The sequence below is a fragment of the Pagrus major genome, chromosome 4 (assembly GCF_040436345.1).
Source record: "Pagrus major chromosome 4, Pma_NU_1.0".
NCBI lineage: Eukaryota > Metazoa > Chordata > Actinopteri > Spariformes > Sparidae > Pagrus > Pagrus major.
In genome coordinates, this window is record NC_133218.1 from 31,035,028 (window position 1) to 31,060,806 (window position 25,779).

Below are 25,779 nucleotides of genomic sequence, written 5' to 3' on the forward strand. Positions count from 1 at the left end.
ACTTTGCACACTACAGCTTGAAGATTTCTCTAGAAATACAGAACTTCAGCGTCTCAATTAGGGGCCAAAACGAAAATTTGATTACCATTACCTCAGTTTTACGGGATAACTGTTGTACAGAGAGTGGACTTAAAATATGATTTTAGACAGGCATCAAATTAGCAGTGTTTGCCCCTTTCAGAGCTAAATAAAGGTACTGATATTAATATCATTAGCATTTTCTTATATTATATTCTTATAGTTCTTAAGTTTCTGATAATACACAAACAAGTCAGTAGCAAAAGGCAAAGTAGAAATAAAGGCATCATACTTCCCATTGAGGAAACCTTCAAATTGAAGGATTTGAGTGAAATGATTTATTCTGTATTGTGTTCGATCAGAATAAGGATGGATGGATGTTAAGCAATACAACCTCCTGCACTGAGGTGGAGTACTTTATCTGATGAGACCATCAGGTGCTCTGAGTCTGACAGTCCCAGTGTTTGGTGGCTCCCTGGACATGCTGTTATCGATTACTTTGCCTGATTTAATCTCCCTCCTCTGTTTCCCTGTCCAGCCCCACTCAATCTCACCGACAGTGCGACAGTGACAGCTATATCAACCTGCTCAGCGAACGCTGGCAGCAGAGAGGATGGAGAGGACAGACGGGGGAATGAAAGCAGGAGAGACAGAAATGCAAAGAGAGAGCAAATGAAGGGAGACCTATCGTGCTCCATGTTTGTGTCCAAACGCTCTTTGCGATTTGACTAAAATGAGATTTTGCAACATGGCTTTTAATTTTCTAAATCAATATAAGGTTGCTAAAAATGTTGATGTGAAAATCCATGAAGCCAAAGTGAGTTTGAAAACAGGCAGTTTGAGAGGTGACCTTGTCCACTGTTTGTGCTTGTCTACTAGTGACTTGGGCCAGGTGGTTCTGTCAGGCCGTCAGGGCTGAGCGGGTCAGAGAAACAACATTTGCTACTGTTCTGTTGCTTTAATAAGACTCATTAATATACTGCATGTGTCACCAGCAGCGTCTGACTGCGTCCCCTCTGGGCTGGGCTAGTTTTGGCATGACATGAAGTAAGGACACACACATTCACTGGATTTAGCCTATTTGTCTAACGCATCAAAGCTGAGTCTTTGCACTGCCTGTGAACTCGGACCCCTTGTTCTTCTGTGTGTGTGAGTGTGTCTGATGAGTTGGCTTGTACGGTGGAGTTAGCCCGTTAAAAGACGGTGCATGTTAATATCCCAAGGTGATGGATTTGATCTTGGCCTGGATGCTGCCTTTGAGGTGCTGGCTACTAGATGTTGTGCTTATTTTTATTTTTGGGGGAGTTGTGCTTTTTTTTTTTCTTTTTAACCAAAGATAGACAAACTCACACGTCTGTTTTTGACCCAAGTAAATGGTTGTTTATCGGATCAGTAAGGAAAGGTAAAGGAATAGTTTGACATTTTGGGAAGTATGCTTGTTTACTTTCTTGACAAGATGGTCGATCTCACCGAGATGCATCACTGGAAATAGTTTTTCTATGGTTTCTATTGTTTGCGCCGTGCGTTGTGGTTTTTTTTTTAAGCGTTTTTTAAAATGTTTTAATATTTTCACCTTGTCACCTCAAGGCCCTGGGTTGCACTGCTTTTTCGATTAATTACAGATGATGGTCGGTTGCACATGCAGACAGGCACACCACGCTGTTTTGCCCATGGTCTCCATACCATGCTCATGTCTGTTTGCTAGATATGAAGCTACCTCCAGTAACCCATTAGCTCTGCATAAAGACTGTAAAGTATAGTATAGTATGATAATCTTACTCATTACTAGAATCAAATTATCTCCAAAGCCCCCCCCCCCGAAAGATTATTTCGATTCCTGTGGCCCCTCCCATGATCCAGGGACAACTGACCTGGTGTCCCCCCTCTGTCGATGGCCCTGGTGGGGGAACTTAAGATCTCATTGTACCTAAATCTTTGGCTTTCGCCCTATTTTGGGGGTAGGGAGGTCAATAAAAAATGACCCCTTAAGTGGATTTTCTCACCAAGTGTTATATTCAGTCGCATTCATTATGATTGGCTGCACTATGCCATGATTCCTGGAGCCACTAAAGCCTGAGGAGACCGTAGCTCTATAAAGTTTGTGAGATGAGTATTTCACTTTTACCACTTCCTTTTACTACTCCCACTCATGGAGGTTTATTGTTCTGGTAATTTTTTTTCTTATTTTTTACTTCCCCGCAGCAGTTGAATGAAGCATGAAATCATTTGATATAAGATGCACTTTGATTGACTATCTAATCATATGGTGGAAGTTTGCCAAACCATAACCTCTGGAAATGGAAGTTTGTTTGAACCAGTGAAATGTTTGGATGACTCAAACGCACAGATTTTCTTTTTTCTTCTTTTTTATAAAATAAAAATTAAAACGTACTCCAGAACTGCCTGCAGTCTCACTTGCACTAACATGACTCACCAAGGAAATACTATTGTTGGTGAGACATTTTTGAAATCTATTCTCTCATTATTCCATTTATTATATTTATATAATCAGATATGATTAAAAAGGCTTTTGTTAAATGAGACTCTGCTGTGCGCTGCTATAAGTAGCCACAAATCCATAAAGGTTAGAGAAGGTTATTACTGGAGGTTTACTGGTGCAAATCCCCAGAGTCTCATGTAAAATGTGGGTGGAGAGGGTGAATGAGTAACTCTCCTCACCTTCAACGACTATCAAGGTGGCCTTCAGCAAGGCACCGAATTCAACCTGCTCCAGTAGAGCGGATCAGTGGCTGTCGGTGAATATTTGAATGGAAAACAATGCAAAGCTGATGGAGATCATTCACTCAGTTCATGTTTAAATGGTGATGTTTTATTTTCCTTGTTTAATGGCCCCATGAACAAAAACTCAAATGTTTCCCAGTGACGATGGCTTCCTTTTATTGTATTTGTGAAATTAACCATCAGTCACCAGCAATCATTATTTTTAAAATCAATTTCTCATCGTATATTTTTTTGGGTTGAACAAAAGATTTTTAACAACTGCCTCACAGATCATCAGCTGTTTTCTTTGTGGACGGGTGTCGCTGGCAAACATGCAAAATTCACAGCTGCATATGTCAACCCAGTCGGCGGAATAAATGTTGGCAATGTAATTTTCTGCAAAATGTGGAAATGTTGAAACTTTACATTTCTTTATGAGGAAACTTTATGATCTTTTAGTTTACATTTTGTAATTTATGTTGCGACACTCCCATGCTTATAGACTTGTTAGGTGAAGGCACAAAAACCACTTGGTTAGGTCTAGAAAAAGATCATGTTTTAGAATAAAATATCTTTATCTTTATATCTTTATACTTTTAGTCACAACAAACACAGCTGGAAATTGTCCTGAGGTCTCTAGATAAAAATATCTGGTGGTGTCATGCTTACACAACACTGTGGTTCCCCTAGTCAAAAACATCCAGTGGTTTCACACACAGTCACCCTCCTCACCCAAACTTTCTGATTTGGGTTCAGAGTCATCAGTGAGGATCTGTTTCTCCAACAGACCAGTGACCACAGCATGTTTTACTGCATCTTTCCTGCTTCCTGCTGTCACTGCAATGCCAAACTGGTGAGCAATTTATAGTAGGTCGTAGATAGTTAGTATAGTAGGTCTGTCTTTTTGCATGAGTTGAGTACCTCCCAAGTGGGATTCTCAATAAATGAGCCCAACGTGGACTCCATGGTTTGTGCAGTGAACAAACTGTTCAACAATGCAAAAGCGGCAAACAAAATACCTTCAAAACAGTTTTATTTCCTACCCTGGACGAGCCCCTCAATTGTTACGTTTCCCTAGAAAGCAAAACCTGTAGGACAGGGGTCGCAGGTTTGGAAACTAACCTAACTAACACTGCACAAATCACATAAAGGGTTTAAGCAAATTGGTCCCTTGGTATCCAAAAGGTGGTGGTGGGAGTAAAACTCACAGCCACCCACTGATTCTATCAAAATGATAGATGAACAAAATGATTGGACCCAAAAATCAAAGGTGAAGTGGGACAAAGGGGAAACAAAATGTATGGAAACTGGCCAAAAGAAAAATCTCAGACGCACTCAACTGATTGCAGTCAGCCGAGGGAGAACATCACAGGTGCACCTAGCAGCTCCTGATGACCTGTGACCTAGATCTTGGAAAATCTCTGTTCACAACCGGGACTCGGGGGAATCTCTGATCTCTGTCCATAACAATGTTTAGAAGCGGTCTCGAACTGCGTCTAAACTCCACCATCATTCCCGTCTACCTCCCAATATGAAAGTCAGGTCATAAACACGTAACGTGAACGTGATATGACACATTTTGTAGAAATGCCAATATGGTATGTGGACCGTACAAATGTGAAGGTATCAGTGGTTTAACTTCCAACATTTTAACCTGGCGACTGGGCTGCAAATGTATTGTTGAAATGAATATTGACATTAAGTGTGGACACTGAGCAGATAAAGGATTGTAGCTGTGACCAGTGGTCAGTTTGTCCTTGCTCATAAAGTAAAGTTTACTCATTAGAGCTACACAAACTACCAAAATCACTCACAATACTGAGGTGAAATCAAGTGATTTTTAGCTCAAGTATGTGTCCAACATTTCTTCGGATAATTCTGCAGATTCATGCAAAATATTCGGTGTCTTTTATTATTAAATATCTCAGAACATTTCATCAGTTTGTCCCTTTTAATTTTGTATATATACAGTATATAGGTTGGCATGTTGGTTCTCAAGACGACACGATACCTGGCATCCACGGAGTCTCGCCAAGACTCTGGAGGAGCAGATTCTCCACCATCTGGAGCTCGCACATTTGTGCCACCCCACCCAAAGCCAAGAAGATGATTGCTATCAGCATGATTACGCCTTTATTAGATTAGCTATGCATTGTTTACAGGCTTGTGGCTCTGCCCATGCCAACCTTCGAACAAACGCTTTCCTCTGAAAAACCAATGGGAGGGTGGAGCAATCAACTCAACAGCTGCTGGGAACATTTCCCTTATTACTACATAAATGTGTTACTCTGGGAGAAAATCATAAAGGGAGCTTTAGAAAAATGTTCTCAGTTTGATTCTTCAGTGATGTCCTGTCTCTTCAGAAATCGTCCTTTCTTAGGGTCAGACAAATTTCTATAAGAGGTCACGGCAGCCATTTTAGCCCCCAAATCTTTCAAATTGATGTCAAACATGAGAAATACGTATTTTGTGGTCATTTGAAACAGGACCTTATAAGATTGTGTGAAAACTGTAGTTGGAGTATCTATTTCCATGTTGTTTATCGTTGATCTGTTGTGAAGGTCGTGTGAAAATTCAACAGTTCTTCTTGATCAAATAGCCAAGGAGCCACACACGAAGTAAAAAAAGACACATGTGTGGCCTCTTCCACTGACTGAGCACAAGTTAATATGTCAGAGATGAGGCGGTGACACGTAAATAAAAAGTCTTCCCCTTGGGATAGTTTTGCAGTTCAATCAACCACTCGGGGTCTGTTTTCATGTTCTTAGAGTGGAAGCCGGCCAGGAAATCATCCACCCCATATCATCCTACGTACAGAACAGACTTTCACGTGATCTGCCGTAGAAGGAAGTCGATATATTTCATTAAAATATCATACAAATCATTTCAGAGCTTAATTTTCTGAAGTTAGTTACACAGCAAACATGATGGACTTTTATTGTGGCTGTTGGAGTTAATGAAATGTAATGACTTTGCATCATCTCATTCAAATACAGCTCTTATACAACGCAAGGAGAGAACCTGTCCTCATCCATCCGTTTGTGATGTGCTTTAATAGGCTATAACTGGTATTAAAACAGATAAAATATCCCAAATCTTCCATAATGAGTGCAGCATAACCAGATTTGAAGCCACAGAGAAAATAGAGCCATTTTGCCACCGTTGCAGCTCATATTAGCACCACGCCAAGGAATGAAGACATGATCAGAGGAGAGAAATGCTCTGCCAACGTCTGTCTCCTCCATGCCAGTGCATGGGGAGAAGGGAAAGGTAGTGGGCAGAGCCAACTTTCCACTCCAGCTGGAGAGCTGGTGAGAGGCATTGTTTCTCTCATCCCCTACTGTCAGCCCTTGTAGTGGCTGGTCTGTAAGACTAGCCACTATTTCAAAATAGCATTGAGTCATGTTGCCAGACACTTTAATGGCCTAAATGCTGGATTCTTACGCTGCCTGGCAGGAGAAAATCTTAGAAATGTTCACCTGTTTCCTCTGGAGCATATTATTTCTACCTAATGATGTCAAAATATCAGGGTCAGGCTATGACATGTAGATGTGAATCTAATTTAGTTTCTTTATATGTCACAGTCTAACTTGTGTTTCAGCCCCCCTGATTTTGCAGAGACCCTCCCTTCTAAGCAGCATCCTCTACAGTGACTCCCTTCATGGCCATGTAAAAAGGAGTCCATCAATATTCCAGTCACACCCACGGCTGATGGTCGAGTCACTCGTTCACAGAGCCTCACTGTCCCTTCTCTCTGTCAATGCTGCCTCTGACCACACTTCCTTTCCTTTATCTCTGGCTGTATACCACCAAACTTTACTTGGGTTGAAGACATCACCTCTCATAAGTGTAAACTACTGCCCTCTGTTGGCCATGTCAGGGAGTTCAAATATCAAGATCAGAACCACTGAAACATTGCACTCAAGCTGGGAGTCAGTGCACGAGTAGATTCATCCGTTAGTCAGTTTAAACATGCTGTGCTGGAATATAATTAATTTAAAGTGTCACATTTCCGTATGTTTTTGTTTAATGGCAAGACCTCAAATCATTTTATTTGAGGATGTCAAGGATGGATTATCTTTTTTTGAAGGTCCAGTGTGTAGGATTTAATGGGATCTATTGGCAGAAATGGAATATAATATAATATAGCAAAGAATCATTTTGTTTTCATTACCTTAGAATGAGTTTTCTATATCTACAGAGGGAGCAGGTCCTCCATGTTGCACCGCCATGTCTCTACAGTAGCCCAGAATGGGCAAACCAAGCAATGTACCTATACTGATACTGATCTGCTTAATATTTCATAAATCCTCTGTTTTTTTTATTTTTTTTTATGTTTGTTCTCTTCAGGTCCAACTGGCTGAAGCCCTGCTGTGGCCGTCGAGTGGCCCTGTGGCAGGTCTGTCTGCTCAGCGCTGGCTTCAACTGTATCCTGGTGGCCTGCGTCATCCTGGTGGTGCTCTTCCTGTCCTTGGAGCTGCTCATAGACACCAAACTCCTACAATGTAAATACTGTGCATGGCTGCTTATTTGTTTATTTCTCCTATTTTAACCTTTATTTTTTTTTTATCAAGAGAAGGTTTGCTGAGCATGCATATTCACCTAACAAACACCTGGGAGGCATCTGGTGCAACACGCACCAGCAGCTCCAGTGGAGCAGTGGAGACAGAAAAGTGTCCTTGAGCATCCACCCACTGCATCCTCACTGCATCCACTGGTGCCATCTACCTGTCGACAGGGTCAGATTAAGAGAATTTGCTGATTATCTACACTGATGCAATCTTACACCTGCGATGAAGACATCAGGTTTAGAGGCGTGGTCCACATGATGAATGTAAGGAGGAGCGCATTATAGTGAAAAGGTCCCGTTTCTAAGTGTAGTTTGTTATATCCCCTTGTGCCAACCCAAACTAACTATACTGATACCCACTGAACCACTTGGCTTGTGACCTATAACAAAAAGAAGCGTCTGTAACACTTTATAATAACCATCAATAATAAAATGGTACATTTACAGGATGTATGTAACAGATGAATGTATAGTTATTTCTTTAACAAACAATGAGATGCTTTATAATCCACTTCCACACTCACATCCAACATCCTCACATCCAGTCTCTCCATCACCATCATCCTGGGCAGTCCTGCCAGTCACAGACGAGCGGGTGGTGCTGGTGATGGTAAATGGTCGTGATGGAGAGTGATGGAGAAAGGTGATAATGAACCGCGTCTCTTGTCAATGGCAGCAGGCACCGGCCCCATCGATTACTGGCCAGCGTCCATCTCCGATGATACCTGAGTCTCGCTGCGGGGACTGCAGGACTCCAGTCACTTTAGATCTGTTGTAATCTACTGCTTTGTCTGCTGCCAGTCCCGCAAGACAAATAGCGGAGTAGGCAATAAGGCGGGAGCGAGTGACAGAGTGCACGGAGAGATTAGTGGCATACATGAGTTTAGTGCTGTGGATTAATGGATGGGGGAAAAAAACTAAAAATGCTGCTGGACAGAAGGCCAAGGTGAAAAGCGGTATGGGTAAATGTTCAAAATTAATTCAGGCAGTGTTTGACCTTCTTGAAATCAGATGAATGGCACATGCTTTAACAAGATAAAAGCTAGAATACACAAAGGAGTTTAGACAATTGTTAGTTTTTTATCTTTATTTCTCAACTTGAATTCATTCGTGAGCTCATCTCACAGACCTTGCCTGCTTGTACCGTTTCTCATGTGCTTGTCTTGGTTGACATTCGCCCGGTTTCTTCTCTCAACAGTTTCCAATGCTTTCCAATTTGCCAGCATTATCCACTGGATCAGCCTTATCATCCTGTCGCTCTTCTTTTCAGAGGTAAGACGTGTTTATTGTTGTCCATTAAAATGTATGCCTGGTATCACCATTGATAAAAATCTTTCTTCGTATTGGTAACCACAGTCACAGGAGTACTTCATGGGTACAAAAAGCCTGACCAGACTTATTACAATTTGTATTTTTTATGTTTTTTATTAGTATTTAATTTTTAATTTTTGTTTTCAGTTTAGTTGCAGTTGGGTTTGTTTGTTTGAGTTTTTATTATTTAAAAATATTTAGTTTAATTTTATTATTTAGTTGCTTCAGTGTTAGTTTTTTTATGTGGCATATTTGTCAGGGACACGGTTTAACAGGATAAGTATTACAATACAAACAACACAATGTGAAGGCATCTGACTCACAGTCATGACGCCCGTCAAGTTTTTATCATTTAAAAGGAGACTTATTAGTTTTTTCATTTTATCCTTTTGCTCATTTGGGTTCTTATGAATAAAAGGTCATGAAAGTTAAAAAAGCCAAAGTCCACTTTAGACAGGAGCTAAAACAGAGCGTTTCAGACAGAAAAGTATTAAAGTGCTGCAGCAATGGACAGTATGAGAAAACTGATGTGTTTTTTGAGTTATGAAACATGTAATAAATGTAATATATCTCCTTTAAGTGTTTTCTTCACACCTAGTTTGAATTTTTGTTTTAGTTTATATATATATATATATACACAATAAAACGCTTAAGTATAAAATAAAATAAAATACTGAGGTAAATAAAAATAAAAATAAAATGCTGTGGTATCTTGGAGTAAAGGTAAGTGAAACATAAGGTGCAAGAGGATAAGGTGCAGTTTTATTTACATTAATAATAATTTAAAGCGCAAAAATTATTCATGTAACCTTTGTGTATAATAACTTTGACTCTGACACGTCACATTTATTTTAAATTCATAATTGAATTACAACAAACTGAACTTCCTAGATTATACCCTATCTGCAGCAATGCAAACCAGGTACAGGCCTGAGGGAACCAGAGTACGTGGCTATACCGTGTAATTTCAATCATTGTCTCATCACGATTTAGCTTTAGCTTCAGAAATGCTTCCTTGAGGCTGGATGGCCGGTAAAAAAAAAAATCAATCGTTTGAAACATAATTGTGATTAGTCGTAATAAAATTTGAGCCATTGTTTGATAAAATAATGTCTTATCATCACTCGCGGAGAGGTGAAAAACAAAATGGAGAGGGGAGAATTTGGCCCAAAGGCCTCCACTCCAGTGCAAACCAATTACCCTGACAGCCTCAGCCCCAATGCCCTAAACCAAACATTAATTACCAGTGAGCCAGCAGGAGCAATAATTAAAGCTGAGCTTAATGAGCAGTGGGGATGGGGTTACAGTGATACGATCCATCCGAACACCTCGCCCACTGACATCACAGAGGAGGAGTCATCTGGGAACGGTGTTAGATAGATGTAGCATGTGAACAACCGCTCCCTCTGCACCAATCCGAAAGCAGGATTCCAACATGTGGGCGGAGTTCCAGCACTTCTCACTTGACACCAGTACTGTTGTCCAACATGCGCTCTAGATGATGGATTAGCAGGACTGCTCGTACATGACACCCCATGCTAATTGGAGTGTAAATCAATGGCCCCGCTTCAACAAAGGCTCCCACACAACCAACAGAGCACAACGTAGAATTTGATAGGTGATCGGCTTACAAGTGTTGTCCTTTTGTAGGTCAGAGATCAGGGAGAAGATCTACTAGTAGCCTCATCGCAGAGCTATAAGTGCTGTTAAAGGACTTCTTTTCTGTCTTTTTTGTGATGTGTCTCATGCAAATTAGTTTCTCTGCATGCATTTACTACTTTGCAGGTGGAATATATTTTACACTAATCAAATACATTTATTCTTTTTATTTTGGACTACTTTTAGGGTGTCTAGCCTCTTATAAATCTAGCTTAATTATTATTCTATTTGAAAAAAATAAAGATATTTGGGGAAGAAAACAGGCCTTTTCTCAGTTTTTAGTCTGTTCACACATCTTGACGAAGGTTGTTGGATGTGATGACAACTCAAAAGACTAAGAATATCACAAGAGCTTTTGATATGTATTAGCATACTCCTTCACCTTTCTATTTTAACGCTTTCATTCATCTCTGTCTGTCTGTCTGTCGTAGACTGTCTTCAGAATTGTTGTGCTCGGGATCTGGGACTACATCGAGAACAAAGTTGAGGTTAGTGACGGTGCTGTGTGTTTATTGGCAGATTTTGATGACCAGTGTCAGGTATAATTTTCAATTTAGCCACCTGTTCTAATATTATACATCTATATTTTCATTTTGTCCCATGAGTTCACCCATAATAGTTGCACATTTTGGGAAATACACTTATTCGTGTTCTTGCTCAGAGTTAGATGAGAGGTTTGATATCACACACACCTCTGTAAGGTAACAATGAGGCTGCAGCAGTACGATTGGTTAGCTTAGCATAAAAACTTGTGGCTCTGTACAAAGGTAGCAAAATCTAACTATCAGTAGCCTTATATTTACCATACAGGCCTTTAAGTGGTTTCATGTAATCTCCAATGTAATCCTATTGGAAACAACAACAATTTCACATATTTGATTTTTCCAGGTTTTTGATGGTGCTGTCATCGTGCTGTCCCTGGCCCCCATGGTGGCCTCCACGGTGGCCAATGGGCCCAGCAGCCCCTGGGATGCCATCAGCCTCATCATCACTCTACGCATCTGGAGGGTCAAGAGGATCATCGATGGTGAGACGGGGCAAAAACCTCCATCAAAGTTGTCTTGTCTGCATGCGAGACCGATGCATTCTGTGGAGCGACTCCAGGAAATACTCAGTCTTTCTTAACTCAAAGGGCTACACAGATGCATAAAGATCAGCTTGCCTTGAAAGAGCTAAACGACCCCATTCTCTCCATGATTATACAAATTATTTACTATTCAGAGCAATATAGCTATTGATCATCCTTCATGGTAAATTGCTGCCCCTCTGCTACTCTAACTTGTATTGATTCTAAGGGCCTGGTTAAGTAGATTCAGAGAGGCCATAATGAATATAGTGGTTGTTGTCCCCTATGCTAATGCTGACTGGTTCGATATCTGTGCGGAGGTCACCCTCACCACGGGCCCCAGACTGCATACACGATCAGCTGCAGGGAGACATTGGACGACAAAACGGCTGTGTCTCCATGAAGCAAGTTTTTTGGAAATACACTTATTTGCTTTCTTGAGGCAGATTGTGACAGAGCTAGCTTACCTCTTCCCAAAAGTAAAAAAAATAATCTAGCAGCACTGCTAAAGCTCATTAATTAACATGTTATGTCTTGTATAGAAACAAAGGGGGTTTGTGCTACAGTAACTGTATGTACAGATCTTCTCATCTAACTCTGCCTGAAAGGGTATGAGCATGTTTCCCCGAACTTTAAACTATTCCTTTATATCTGTAGTCAAAAATGATCTGCCATTTTGTTGCACTTATTCAATATCAAACAGATGGTTATTTTATTATTTTAACCAGTGCAGTGCCTGTTCAAAACATGCTGTTCAGCACAGATTATCTGGTAATGTGAGGTGTTTACAGGTCCATGTACATGTTTGACATTTGGGTTTTCAAAATCTGGATGATTACATTGGTAGTTTCCAAGCTGGACCACAACAACCAAGGACAAAGTAAACCTTGTGTCCCTTGAGGCTAATGTTGCGAGAAACGTAATATCTCACCTCCGGTTCTCGCTGAAGAATAGAAAACCCACATTGACTGCGTCTCTCGACTCATTCAGACTTGTTAAACCCTTTGCTTCTGTGTTACTACGGGAACTTGTCGTACCACGCTGATCTCATTCTCATCAATTTGTTTACATCTGCTTCCCCATGAGATTGTGTGAGAGGAATCACTTGAGGTGGTACATTGCTCCCTCTAGATCAATAGCTTCATCATTAGTGTGTGATGTGCCACTATTGTGAAAGTGGTTGTGAGCCCAGCTTCAGTCTGCAGAGCCATGAAGCCAGAGCTCTGAAGCCACGCCCCCTCTGCTTGCTGTTTATTCAAAATGTATTAATATTTAACGTGTCGTTTGTCCAAATTGCACCAAATTCGACACTAGGTCCTCACTTACACACCTGCCAAGTGTAAAGTAGATCAGATGAACAGTTCGAGATATGCTAAGTACAGACAGAGATTAAATGAAAAAACATCCAGTCTTCATGTAGTTAAAATGTATTTTCCTTTTACATACTATTTTTGTACATACAGGAAGTTCCTTGATAGAAACGTTCTTAATCATGCATGAGTACATTATCTTAAAGGATCTTAATCTATTGAACTAAAGGGACACGTCATATCGACATGACTAATAATTTCAGGAATCGATACATTACAGCTTTCAACATCATTGATTTACGCCGGTGTAACACGTTCAGCAGGAGGAGCGTGTTTGCTGCCTATTAACATGCAGCTGCAGTGTTGGTTTCCAGGGAATGAACTGATGATTTTCCCGCCGCACACCTCGACCTGTTGGGTTTGATATTTGTGAGTGATTGAGTTTCTTTGCTACGCAGGCGGCAAAACACCACAGAGGATAAAAAAAAAAAAAAAAAAAAAAAATCACACTCAAACCAATAAATGTACAGCTGAGGGACCGGCTCGGTTATTGTAGGAGATAGATTGAGTCTCTCGCAGAATTATCTTGATGTATAATAGTGGCAACGTTTGTGTCAGTCAGATGGGAAATATAGAAGAGTGAGCTGCAACAGAATTTCTAAGGATTAGAAAATCTCAGTAGAGAAGGATGGAAAATATCAAAAAAATAAAACTAAATGTTGAATGTCTTCCTTTCCAATCGTCTGAAAGGTGAAACGCAGTTTGTTTTTTCTGAGCAGTGAAACACTTGACTCCAGGTGAGAGTGCAGCAGGGCCTTGTGTGAGCCTCTGTGGGGAAGATTTGGGATCGGTGGTGGTGTGAATTACACTGTTATGCATGTACTGCCAGCAGCTGTCACACCACACACACACACAAACACACACGCTTGTAAACACATACTGATACAGTGCTATATGCAGGAGCACACATGTACTATAAGTGCCAAATAATCAACCTGTGACTGTGCCTTTCATGCCTGTTTGGATGCCGACTGGACCGACCCCTTCTGATGTCCCCACTTTTGCAAAATGTGTGTGCGCCAACATGACTATAAATAGACACAAGGAGCATGTGGCGATGGCTGTGTGCTGTGGCGAAGGCTTTTCATTCTCCTCTCAGTGTTTTGACAAAGCCGGCAGTTCAGATCCACCATCACAAAAACAACAACAACAGAAATATTGGAATAAGACGAGTATAAATACTGATAGCGTTTCACCTCTTTATACTGGCCATAGCAACATTCCCCCATCAGGATACACAGTATGTGTGATATCATGTGGCTGGCTTACAAATGTGATCACAGAGAGGTGTGAGGTACTGACTGTCTGCCACCTGTGATGACAACAGGTATCCAAATTTACCCTCGGCGTACTTTTTTTAGGTTTACTTCCCATCCGGCTCCAAAAAGTGTGTCATGTATAAATAAAATGTGCAGTCAGATTGTGAGAGGTGGACTTAGTGATTGATCTGCCCCTCTGATATTTTGACGCATTACACCTTCTTATACCTTACCAGGAAAAATGTAATAATAATTAAAAAAAATAAACAAGCAATCAGCTGCCGTTATGTGTGAAGAAAACGATTGGTGAGTGATGATGAGAGTTGAGGTCACAGGGAAGAAACAAGCGTGATTCAAGCCTAGCCAAAGTATGCTGGCAACACTTCAGTACAACGCTGTAGTAGGAGGAAGGTCACGTGAGACACACTACTCGTACATTACTTTGTCATCTGGCAGCGAGAAGATGAAGCTCAGATGACCATGTGACCACCAAAACTATACAACCAGGAAGAGTTTGGTACACAAAGAGGCATTTGAGTGTCATTTGAATGCAGAATACTATGTTCAAATGTTATTGCTGATCAAGGCTTGTCATTTTCGGTTTTCACTGATGTGCTGTTTTTTTTAAAGGAGAAGTTTGATTAAACTTATTTTCATTGTATTTAACAGTATCTCACATACATCCAAAGGTTACTGTGTACTATAAAAAATAAAAATTGGGATTACCTGCAAATTATCTGCTATTTTTTCACCCCAAAATGAAAATTCAGTCGTTATCTACTCACCCTCATGCTGATGGGAAGTCAGATGAAGTTTTGTAGTCCACAAAACATTTCTGGAGCTTCTCAGCAAAACAGTGCTGCAGCGTTCTCCTAAACAACTGAAGTAGATTCTTTTTAAAATGCAAAAAAAAAAAAAAAAAAAGCAACAACACCGGCAGGAGGCTGAGTCGATAATGACTGATTTTCTTTTATTTTTGGGTGAACTTATCCTCTAAAGTAACTGAAACAACAATAAACTGTGTTTGCACGTTGATATTAAAGATTTTTCACAATTTTTATTTTCTAAAATATCAAAATATCAGTATCAACACAGATAAATTCTCACCTTTTAAAAATAGTTTTGAAAAATCAAATTTTTATCCCTGTCCATCTTGTACCCCGACGACACCACCATTGTTACATTATCTAAAGACAATCAAAGGACTGTGACCTCAATTTATCCAGATGTTTTAAACCCCAGATGTCAGCCCATTAGACACTTTTTGGATGATGTTCACAGCGTTACTTTGGGCTGAAAATTTACAAAAACTTTGTGACACCTTCAAGTCAGCATGAAATAAGATCCCTGTGGAACATTTTCAGCACCTGGCTACCTCCAGTACTGGTATAGGATTACTGGTGGTAACTAGTAATTAATGAGGTTTTGCATATGTGATGACAGACATATATGGAGCAAAGGAATAATGGTGCACCGACATCGACCTTTGACCTCAACGTGCTCAATGTCTATTAGCATCATGACCTTAACCAGCTGTCTTACCTAAAAAACTTTTCTCTTGATGCCTCCTCGACAATCCTTTTCAGACCATTAATGAAGTTTAATGATCTAAACAATTATTATTATTATTATTATTATTAAGTTTGTTTTAAAACTCTTCTACTCTCTCCTCTTTCATGAAAGCTTATGTGCTACAAGTCAAAGTTGAGATGGAGCTGGAGATCCAGCAGTGTGAGAAGACCAAGGCTGTGAGAGAGGAGCAGCTGGAGCGTCTCACTCAGATCTGCCAGGAACAGGCTGTGAGTACCAAACCACCTCAGATTTAACCTCACAGCCCAGCCGCATTTCCCCCATACATGTCCACAAAATTTGCTCGGAAGATAACAGAAATGGAGATGTTAAGCATCTCCACTCAAAACGTTGGTTATACTGTGTGATCGCAAGAGCTGTATATGGGCTTCATGCACAAAACAATGGTCAACAGCTACTACGAGACATTTACAGCCACGGTTTAACCCAGAGACTGGGTGCATCATACTCAAATGACAGAAAGTGAGTAGAATACAACTTATTAATCAGCCATGTGGCCACCCTGTCTTTGAAACACGCTACACAACTCCATATTACACTTGTGGCCATGTGAGAAACAGTCATTTCATCTGCCACCAGAGGAGGGCAGCAATACCTCACAAACAGGTCCAGTCAGAGCTCACACTGTGATGAGCTCATACAGGAAAATGCAGACTACAATAAATATTGATCAAGATTTAACCCTCAACTGACCAACTTAGATCGAAATCTGACACCAGACATGAAGTATATAATAAATCAGTGAATAAATTATCATCAAGGGAATGATCTTTTTTCAGTCTCTGTTTTAAATGTTCACTTTAGGTAACATCTTATCCTAAAAAATCATATATTATCTCTGTCAAAATGTGATTTAAGTGTAGGTATATTAAAAATACAGGCTTCATTTGACACAAGAATGATACGTATATCATGCTTGTACATTTGTAAAAAGTAGTTGCCGCAATGCGTTTTCATTATTTTGTATTAACTTCCTTTTAGAAAATTCACTCCTGCAATGGTTTCTTGTCGATGAACAAGATCCTCGGGGCCAAAAACCTTGAAATAAATACAGACAGAGATCACAGCTGTACATCAGTGAAGCGCACCAGTTCCAAAGTGCTCAGGACATAATTAGATAATGCACTTGGATTAATGCTGAAAACAGTTCACTAGTAATTAATCTTGATGTCTTCAATATGTGCTGTCAGGTCTGGAGTAAATCTCAACATTGATTTGAGAGCAGACCATTTCAACGATTTCTTTTTTGTCTATGCTTACGTTTTGTATCTGGGATGATTTTCACTCCATCCTTCCTTGTTATCTCTCCTCCTTCCTTCTCTCCCTTCCCTCCAAATCCATTTCTGCTTTTCTCTTGTTTTCTGTGCATGCACTCCAACTCTCTCCTCCAGTTTGAGATCAGGCAGCTGAGGGCACATCTGGCCCAGCAGGACCTGGACCTGGCAGCAGAGCGCGAGGCAGCCATGCAGATTCACCACGTGTGGGGCAAACAGGGCCGGAGTTTTCAGGTTGTAGAAGGCTTGACTCCCGGGGAGTCTGACGATGAGGGCGGCCAGAGAAACCCCAGGGAGCCTCATGCCACTGCAGGTGCAGTATGGTTTCTAAAGCAGACTTTTAAGGGACTGGAGACTGGAGAGGTTCCTAAACTCTGATGAAACCGCTAATTTCATAAAACTTCCTTGCTGCACCAGTTCATCATGTATTTTGAGTCTTGAGACACCTAACCCTAACGAAATAGGCCTTTTCACATGTGAAAAACACAATTTAACGTTTTAACATTTGTGAATAGTGATTGACTATTTTCAAATACATACTTTGATACGTGACTTGCTTTTTTAAAACTCGATTTCACAAACTAAAAATGGATGCATCTGAGACAAAAGCCTGTGGCATTTAAACTATAGCTTATCTGAATACACTCCATGCCAGGTGCAGTGTTTGCTTGAGAAAGCAGCATGACAAACCAGGAGAGAGGTGCAGCATCAAGTATGTACATAATTATGTGGAACAAAAAGTCTCTAACGGTGTAACATCAGGTGAACTGGGTGCCAGAGCAGTGTACAGTTAATCTGGAGCAGTAGCCCTGGAGCATCTTCGAGGCCAGCCTCTTAGCCCCTGCACGCTCGCACACAACACCCATCTGACCGCAGGCGCTCTGGGATCAATACGAGGGCAAAAAAGCTTTTAGGATCTGGTGAATCCTGGAGAAAACAAGCATGTTCTCCGACACTACGTCAGCTCGCATGGGCTTCTGTCATGCCCCAACTGTCTCTCTTACTGCCCCCCTCTTGGCGAGGCTGGCCTAGCCAGCCCAGACCACTCGGGCTATTTCAGGTACAGAGTGCTCTGTGCATTGGGCCTTGTTAGGAGAGAGTGGGCTCCTGTCAACATCTGTTCCCCTTCACCTGCAAACCACAATAGGGCACCAGGAGGCTCCATGGCGGCCGCAATATTACCCCAAGGGCATAGTGGGAAATCTGGCTCTCTGAAACAAGTGGGGCTTTTTACAGAAACATGGACACTGGGATGCACGCTTAGGCCACAGGTCTCAAGTCAAGTCAGGACAACTCAAAATCAAGTCAGCTGAATATTGCACATGGGCTTCTCTCACACTCACCTGCAGAGTGCCATCAAACTATCAAGAAGTCTTGGCCTTCATAAGAATGAATGATCAGCCTTAACCAATGAGCAGGCAGAAATCACAGCTGTACGAAGTGCCCCACACATTATTAGATAATGCACTTGGATTAAAGCTGAACACAGTTCACTAGTAATTCATCTTGATGTCTTCAATATGTCCTGTCAGGCCTAGAGTAAATCTCAACATTGATTTCAGAGCAGACCATTTCAACGATTTTAAGGAGCTTTCTTTCTTTTCTTTTTTTTTGTCTATGCTTATGCTCTGTATCTGGGATGATTTCACTCCACCCTTCCTTGTAATCTCTCTTCTTTCCTTCACTCCCTTCCCTCCAATTCCATCTCTGCTCTTCTCGCCGGTGGAGTTCCCTCTCAGATACTTAAAGACGATTGCAGTGACAGAGCGCAGGACAGCAACAAAAGAATAAAGGCATTGCAACACAGAAAGATAGACATATTTGCTTTGAAGGAACATATTGGCTCTGTTGAGCATTGAGCTGAGTGCACAGAGTGCTAACATGCTGATGTTAAGCTTGTATAATGTTTAACATATTCACCATCTTAATTTAATGCAGACAGTGGGCCAAATGCAGCCCTTTAACATCCTCATTCTGGCACTTTGATCAGTTTTTTTAGCAGGCTAATTGACCCATTCATTACTTATGACTATTTCATTAAAAAGTTTTAACTCAGGCTGTTTAAGCAGAGGGAATTTATGAGAATCAAACTGACCTCCTCAATTTAAGATTAAAAAGGTGCATTGTTCTTTTCATTTTCAATTGTAAGAGGCTGATTGGTCCAGGATTGAGTGGCATCTAGTGGTGTGGTTACAGATTGCAACCAACCGAACACCCCGTGTTTCACCCTAACCTACAGTGGCTGCAAAAACACACAAAAGATTTGAAAGGTCGTCACTGGAGCCAGTGTTTGGTTTGTCTGTTTTGGGCTACTGTAGAAACCTGCTCCGTCTGTCAATATGGTATCTGATGTCGCTGTGTTGGTGTTGTTCTTGGAACATCATAATTAATTTTGTCCCAGGAGCATCATTTCAACGTCCACATCTGGAGCAACCAGTTGTTGCTGAATGGGTGAAGTATAGGACTCTCACTCAGCAGACCTGGATATGTATCTTATTTGGAACATTATACTAAGTTCACTTATTATTTTCTATTTCTTTTCAGTTTTCTGTCGCTGTTTGGTTAGATTTAGGTGACAAAAATACTTAGTTAAGGTTTAGGAAAATTAAAATTGAAATAGACCCTTTCACAATGTGAAAGCTTTGACATTGCAAAAATGTGATTGACTAGTTGCAATGATGGTCTTGGAGCGACATTAATTATGAACGTGGCAATATAAGATCGTGCTCGTAGATATAAAAAAGGTCCATATAATGAATATCCATTTTTCATTTTGCGTAGATTATATTCCATTTCAGCTCCTAAATCTTACAAACTGGACTGTTAAACCAAAGCACTAGACAAAATTTTAACTCAATGATGATACAATGTGGATAGTCAGAGAATCATAAAAGAAAAAGAAAAGTCATCCTTAGAGAGACATGAATGAAATATCTAATAGAGTCTTGCTGCTAACATGGATAAAAAGCCTATATGGTCTTTATAGGATATGAGAGAGAAGAGAGGAGATATAAATCTTCCAAATTATGTTCTAAAATTATACTTTATTTCTTTTTAACCTTAATAATAACGGCCTGTTCACTTTGTTTCTGTATTTTTGTAACATCAGCTGCAGTGGCTGCAAATCTTCCTCGGTCAACTTTCATACCACTTCACTTGTGGTACCGAACTCATACTTCAGCCATCAAAATAGTAGTTTAGATTTGAACTAAAAGGACCTCAGCGTGTCACCTCTCTTCTTCCACAGACAGCTGACAGCCTGGTAAGTCGACTGTCACAGACAGAAGAGGGGAGTCTTTTATGTATGCTCAGCCCATTCTTTTTTCTTAAGACTCATGTGTTATTAATTGTGGGGTGATTGTCTCAGTCTTGTTTTAGTGAGTGCAATGCTTCCTCTCCAGGGGTGGCTCAGGGATTAATATTTTAGACTGAAAAATAAATGAAATTACCCATCAGAGCCTGCAGCCTGTCCCAGGGGACAGGGGCTAGCACTCAGGGTACTCTGGGTTCGCACTCAGCCAGCGGACAGTGAGCTGAAGGCCAATCAAGCGGACAGAAGAGCATAGCAGATCACGGCCATTCACCACGCACGCTGAGGCCCGCTAGACTGGAGGGATCTGCGTCTGAACAAAGAGATCCCACTCTCTCTCCCTCTCCCTCTCATTCCCCCCCATTTCTCTCATCCCTGAAATCAACCCCACCCTGTCCCTGTCCCAGTTTATTTCTGGTGCACTAGGGTGCAGCTAATGCACAGCGTAGCAGTGCGTGATCCTGACCACTCGCCAATAAAGCACCTGTGGCCTGGGGCAGAAGTCCTCTCTGTCAATATTGTGTTGTAAACATAAGAGATATTTTCAATCTGGACTAATTTGCCATGTTAACACTGAAGTGGACCAAAATGTTTACAGACGCAAAGGTGTGAAAATCACTGCCACACAGAGTATTGGTAGTGCATGAGTCACACTACATTAAACCGTAATTGACAGGACACTTTCTGATATCCATTTACAATTCATGGTGCATTCTGTATTAATACCATAACAATATTAATAAAAATAACATGAATGTAAGAAATGTTGAATTAATTATTTTTGTCTTTATTTATGCATAATGCAATATTTCACTGACAAGACAGTGCAGTCCAAAACTGTGATAACACTGAACTAATAATAGTAAATAGTGTTAACAGCGACAACATGCATATCAGGCACACTGTTCATATTCATATAGAGTACATCACAGAAATTAGATAGCAGAGCATATGTGAAAATAAATGAATTGTTGGAGATTTTTTTCCCCTTTAGTTCTGACGCAGACCCACTATAAGAACACATTTAGGGGTTGCAACTTTTTTTTTTTTTTGCTGAAATATCACATTTTTCTGTCTTTATTTTGAACTCAGATCCAGTTGTACGTGATGACATGAACAACTACATCAGCCAATACTACAGTGAAGCAAGCAGTGGTAAGTGACTGAACGCTGAACTTATTATGCACCGTGCACAGACAAGAACTGAACTGAACTCTTCTCACATACATGCAGAAATCTCCACTGTTAAGCTCGATCTATTACAGATCACTGTAATAAGTGCTTACTATTTATTTATATCTATTTATTCTTTTCTTTTATTCTTTTTGTGAAAAAAGTGTTGACATTCCTTTTGATGTCTATTTTATTCTCAATAATCATTTTATCTTTGGCTTCTTCTTCAGTACTGCTTGTCTTATTTTATCCTGTTTTCTTATCACTACTTTTATCTCATTTTCTACACTATGCAGCTCAGGGAGATGCTTCGCTCTTCTGTTGTTTTGCACAATGACAATAAAGACTTGAAACATGTAAATACATTCAGGAAAAGCAGTTACTCAAAACTCCTTTTGAGTGGTTATAAGGCCAAGGTCCAACTTCATATGTTTGCTCATAGATTTGGCTGCAAATAAAACATTTTTACCTGTGTTGTCTAACTTTCTCTAAATATATACAATGTCTTTCAAGATGCTGGAGCTTCTGGCTTAGGTGCACGGATCATCACTACGGCAGCCATTGACGTTCACCTCCCCACCAGTCCAAATCCCATCCAGTCGAACCCGATGCTGGCTATGGAGCGGGTGGGCAGCGCCGTGAGTGATGCCTCAACCAGCATATCACGGTCCAGTGGCAGCCTGACGGCCCGCCCTCACAGCCTGAGTAGCCACACCCCGGGTTCATCCATGACAGACTGCAGCAGCAGCACAGCTCAGGACCTCAGTCTGAGCTACAGCTCCCATCGCTGCTGCCCTCCGTCCTTCTCAGGCAAGGAGCCCTGCAGGGACCCCAGCATGGTGGTGCAGGAGCTACTCTCCTCCCTTTCTGAGGACTCCTGCCTTGCTCAAAAGGGCCTGGCGGTGGACCCTGTCAACCTTAAGCTTCCCAGCCCAACTGGCTCAGAAAAGGCCAGCCCTGAGCTGGACAACAGAATAAACATCTTCAACCGCAGGAACCAGGAGGAGAGGCGAGGCCGGGGCAGGGGTTGTGTGCTGTTGCAGACCAAGCCGCTGATCCACCTGCAGGGCAGCAGCACTGAGCCGTCCCTGGAGGAGAAGTACCGGCTCCTGGGACCAGCGGACACACCTCTGGGTCACATGCCTGATACATAAGCTACATTTACACAGAAACAGAAGTCTCTTCTATTTTTACTGCCACCCTGTTTGGCATTTATCTGAACTCTTGTGGCAGGTCAAAGACCACACAAGACTTAGGATTTTACTGTCGCTGTGTAAATCCAATCTTAGCCAGTTGAGAGCAAGCTTGAGCTTTAGCTTCCAGCTAACACTGATGCTCCTTAACTTGACGTGTGCAGAAGTCAATAGTAGAAAATGACAAACAAGAACTTGTAGGCCCTTTGCCATATTGTCCAGCCTCCCCCTGTTCCTCCTTGATGGATTTTCAGAAATGCCCTGATATAGCACAACAAAGACAGTAACATCCCGGTAAGGGGGCGTCTAATGTGTTTCCGGACACATTCTTCATCAGGAATTCTCACTTTGAATAGGTCCTAAATGCACTGAACTTTACATGAATTAAAACCAGCAAGGGGCCATTCAAGCCTATACTGAACAAAAAACTTCACTTCTGAACAGTGTTGCAAACCAAGACACTGTTCTCTGTTCTTTGAGGAGTGTTTTCTAACGCTTTTTTTTTCGTTTTTGTTTTTTGTTATGATGTTTCTTTTAATTTGTACGATCAAACGTTAATCATGCTGTTCCTTGTTCAAAACAGCCACAGGGTACATAAGACTGGCTTTACTATACAAACAGCCAATTTGTTTTTTACCTTTGCCTTTCTGTCACCTATTTGTTTGATTTGAAACCATGGACCATCAACAAAGTTTATTGAATAGCATTTCTTTGTTTTACTCGTTGAAAAAAAAAAACATTAGTAGGGTATATTTGTGTGGATGAAATTGAAAAGGTAAGTTGAGTGGATTCTTCACATGAAACTAGATCGGAGTGCTTGTAGCATGAACCTTTAAAAAGATATGTGCCCTACATGGCAAGCAAATTCTTTGCACTTTAATGTTTACAGACACTTTTTGTAAACTTGATATGGAGGAAGTTATTGCCAAATGCAGGTGTTGTCATTTGAATGAAAATAGCAAAAATAAAAGTTAGTATTTCCTTAAGTGCTTTCGGTTTACTGAGTCTTGTTAATCTGTCGTACCGGAGATACTGCAGCAGGATAAAACCTTAAAAGGGCAAACGAACAGGTCTCAATCATATCTAAATTAGAAAGACTAAGTGGGCTCTGATCAGCTACACACTGTACTGTACAGAGTTATTTCATTAGCGTCATCTCCGTATGTGCATATGATTTCGAGAAATCTGAATAATTTAAGGTTATTAACATTGGAGGACCTGTCACAACAACTGCTAATTGGTCGAGTCATTGTAAGTGTGTCGTGAGAGGACCCCGCCTCCCTAATTACTCTCTTCATATCATTAATTCAGAAGATAAACTGCTGTACCATTTTGTTGCTTGTCAAATGTTTACAAGTATCCAGAGAATGTTTTAATTGTTAATAACTATTACGGCTGCAATTAAGCCATCAACACAAGTGTTTTAAGTTTGGAGTACCGAGTGGTTAATTTTCAGAGCTGGGTAGGAAGATTGTAACAGCCTCGTTTAATTCACTCGTAAATGACACAGTACATATGAGGGACTATTACAAATACTGTTGTGGTACACAGAAGAATATTAATTATCTTTATAACTTTACATAAAGCTCAATTTGAAGACCCAAAACTGAAGACTCATCGCTCTGAGCAACTGATTTGAAGCCTTGATACTGTATTCAAATAACAACATCCATTAGACATATGGGCTTGTGAGTGGAAACATTACATCAAACTGCAGCTTCTTCTATAACGGTGCAGCCCAAAAACATCTTAACACCATGAAACTGTGACAAAAAGGAGGCAATGACATTTCTGTTTTATTTCATATAGGGAGTGTAGCGGGTGTATTTGTGACAAGGCACAGGACACCTATTCAACTATAGTCACTGAACTACACCAGACCACTCTCGGGATGTGCATTTAAGCCACACTGGTTCTACGTATATCATAATTTATCTTTTCACAAATAAGTGCTGATGGTCAGTAGCCAGTGCTGGAGGCCTCTTATGAAAGAGCCTCTATACTGCAATATTTAGTGACACACAGTGACACATTACTCTTCTTTTGAAGCCTACAACAATAAGGTGTGACCACAAAGCTATGAGTGGACCACGGCATAAATGCCTTTGTGGTCAACAGTCTCAGCTTCCTACTGTATCATCACAATAAATGCAATGTTAAAGCAAATGCAAACATTTTGTTGCAAACAATAGCTTTACTAAAAGTATTAAAACACTTAAAAGTAAGTGTTTTAAATGTAAAAAATAAAAGGCACCTATTTTAAATGCAAAAGAATAATATCGTTGAATTAAACTTGTAATCACATCATCGAAGGTTGAGTCATCAATGAATCGGCCTAAAACTGACTAAACAAATAAAAAATATAACCAAATAAAACACATTTTAAACCTCTAGGAGTTGCACTGGATATGAAAATGTATACTGAAATGTTTGCTGTTTCAAGCCTCTCATTTAACTGCAGCCATCATGAGGAAAATTGGAGCAAATACTGATGATGTGACACAAAAAAAAAACTAAAAACAAAAACAAAAAACCCATTTTTTTGACTGTCTTCGGCATCAGCCAACTGTGTTGTAAGTTGGTAACATAGCTCTGCAACCTTCTGGCTATTACTGAACCCATCACATCAATCTAGTTTACAAAAAAACAAAAACAATGCTTATCGCATGCCATGGAACAAGTAAATAAATAATGATCTACTTGGCTCTCGACACACACAAAGGAATCCTGTTGAATATGGGTGCCAAACACTGGCTCAGCCTCTGTCTGTCACAGCTGCCTCGGTATTAATGTCTCAAGTGGAGGTGCTGCGCCTCTAATCTGAACCCCTTCCAGCTCAACCAGCCATGTAAAAGAAGAGATCACTCATACGGTTCAACTTGCAGCTCCAGCCAGAGCAGCGCCGCTCAGTGATGAAGATGTCAGTAGGAAGATATTTTCACTGTCTTTCCTTTACAACTCAAGGCCAAATGAGAGGCGAGCCTAAATGATTCATATGAACCCAATTTGTCAATACGTATCATACCAGGACAGCCTGAGTTAAGTGTTCAATTTTGACAGGCAGGGACACGGAGCAGACCTATAGCAGACATGCTTAGAGGTAAATTGCTTTTGGGACGTCTCCGACGAACCACGAGGTACGGTCCCTGTCATACTCACAGGAAGCTAAGTGAATTAACAGTGACCATTAGACACTTAATAATTAAAATGTTTTAATAATGGCACAGAGGGAGTCACTTTAGCTGCATTAACATTACATGATCAT

General features: G+C 40.7%; 1 protein-coding gene across 1 annotated transcript in view; it reads left to right on the plus strand.

The window, feature by feature from the left end:
- Nucleotides 1-22,475, plus strand: part of LOC140994296 (transmembrane protein 266-like) — a 39,117-nt gene extending 16,642 nt beyond the window's left edge. Inside the window, exons 3-10 of the mRNA XM_073463865.1 lie at nt 7,090-7,244; nt 8,508-8,581; nt 10,711-10,767; nt 11,168-11,306; nt 15,658-15,773; nt 16,956-17,151; nt 21,241-21,303; nt 21,835-22,475. Of these exons, the coding sequence (XP_073319966.1) occupies nt 7,090-7,244; nt 8,508-8,581; nt 10,711-10,767; nt 11,168-11,306; nt 15,658-15,773; nt 16,956-17,151; nt 21,241-21,303; nt 21,835-22,475 (1,441 nt within the window). The remainder of the gene's footprint in view (nt 1-7,089; nt 7,245-8,507; nt 8,582-10,710; nt 10,768-11,167; nt 11,307-15,657; nt 15,774-16,955; nt 17,152-21,240; nt 21,304-21,834) is intronic.
- Nucleotides 22,476-25,779: the final 3,304 nt, after the last annotated feature.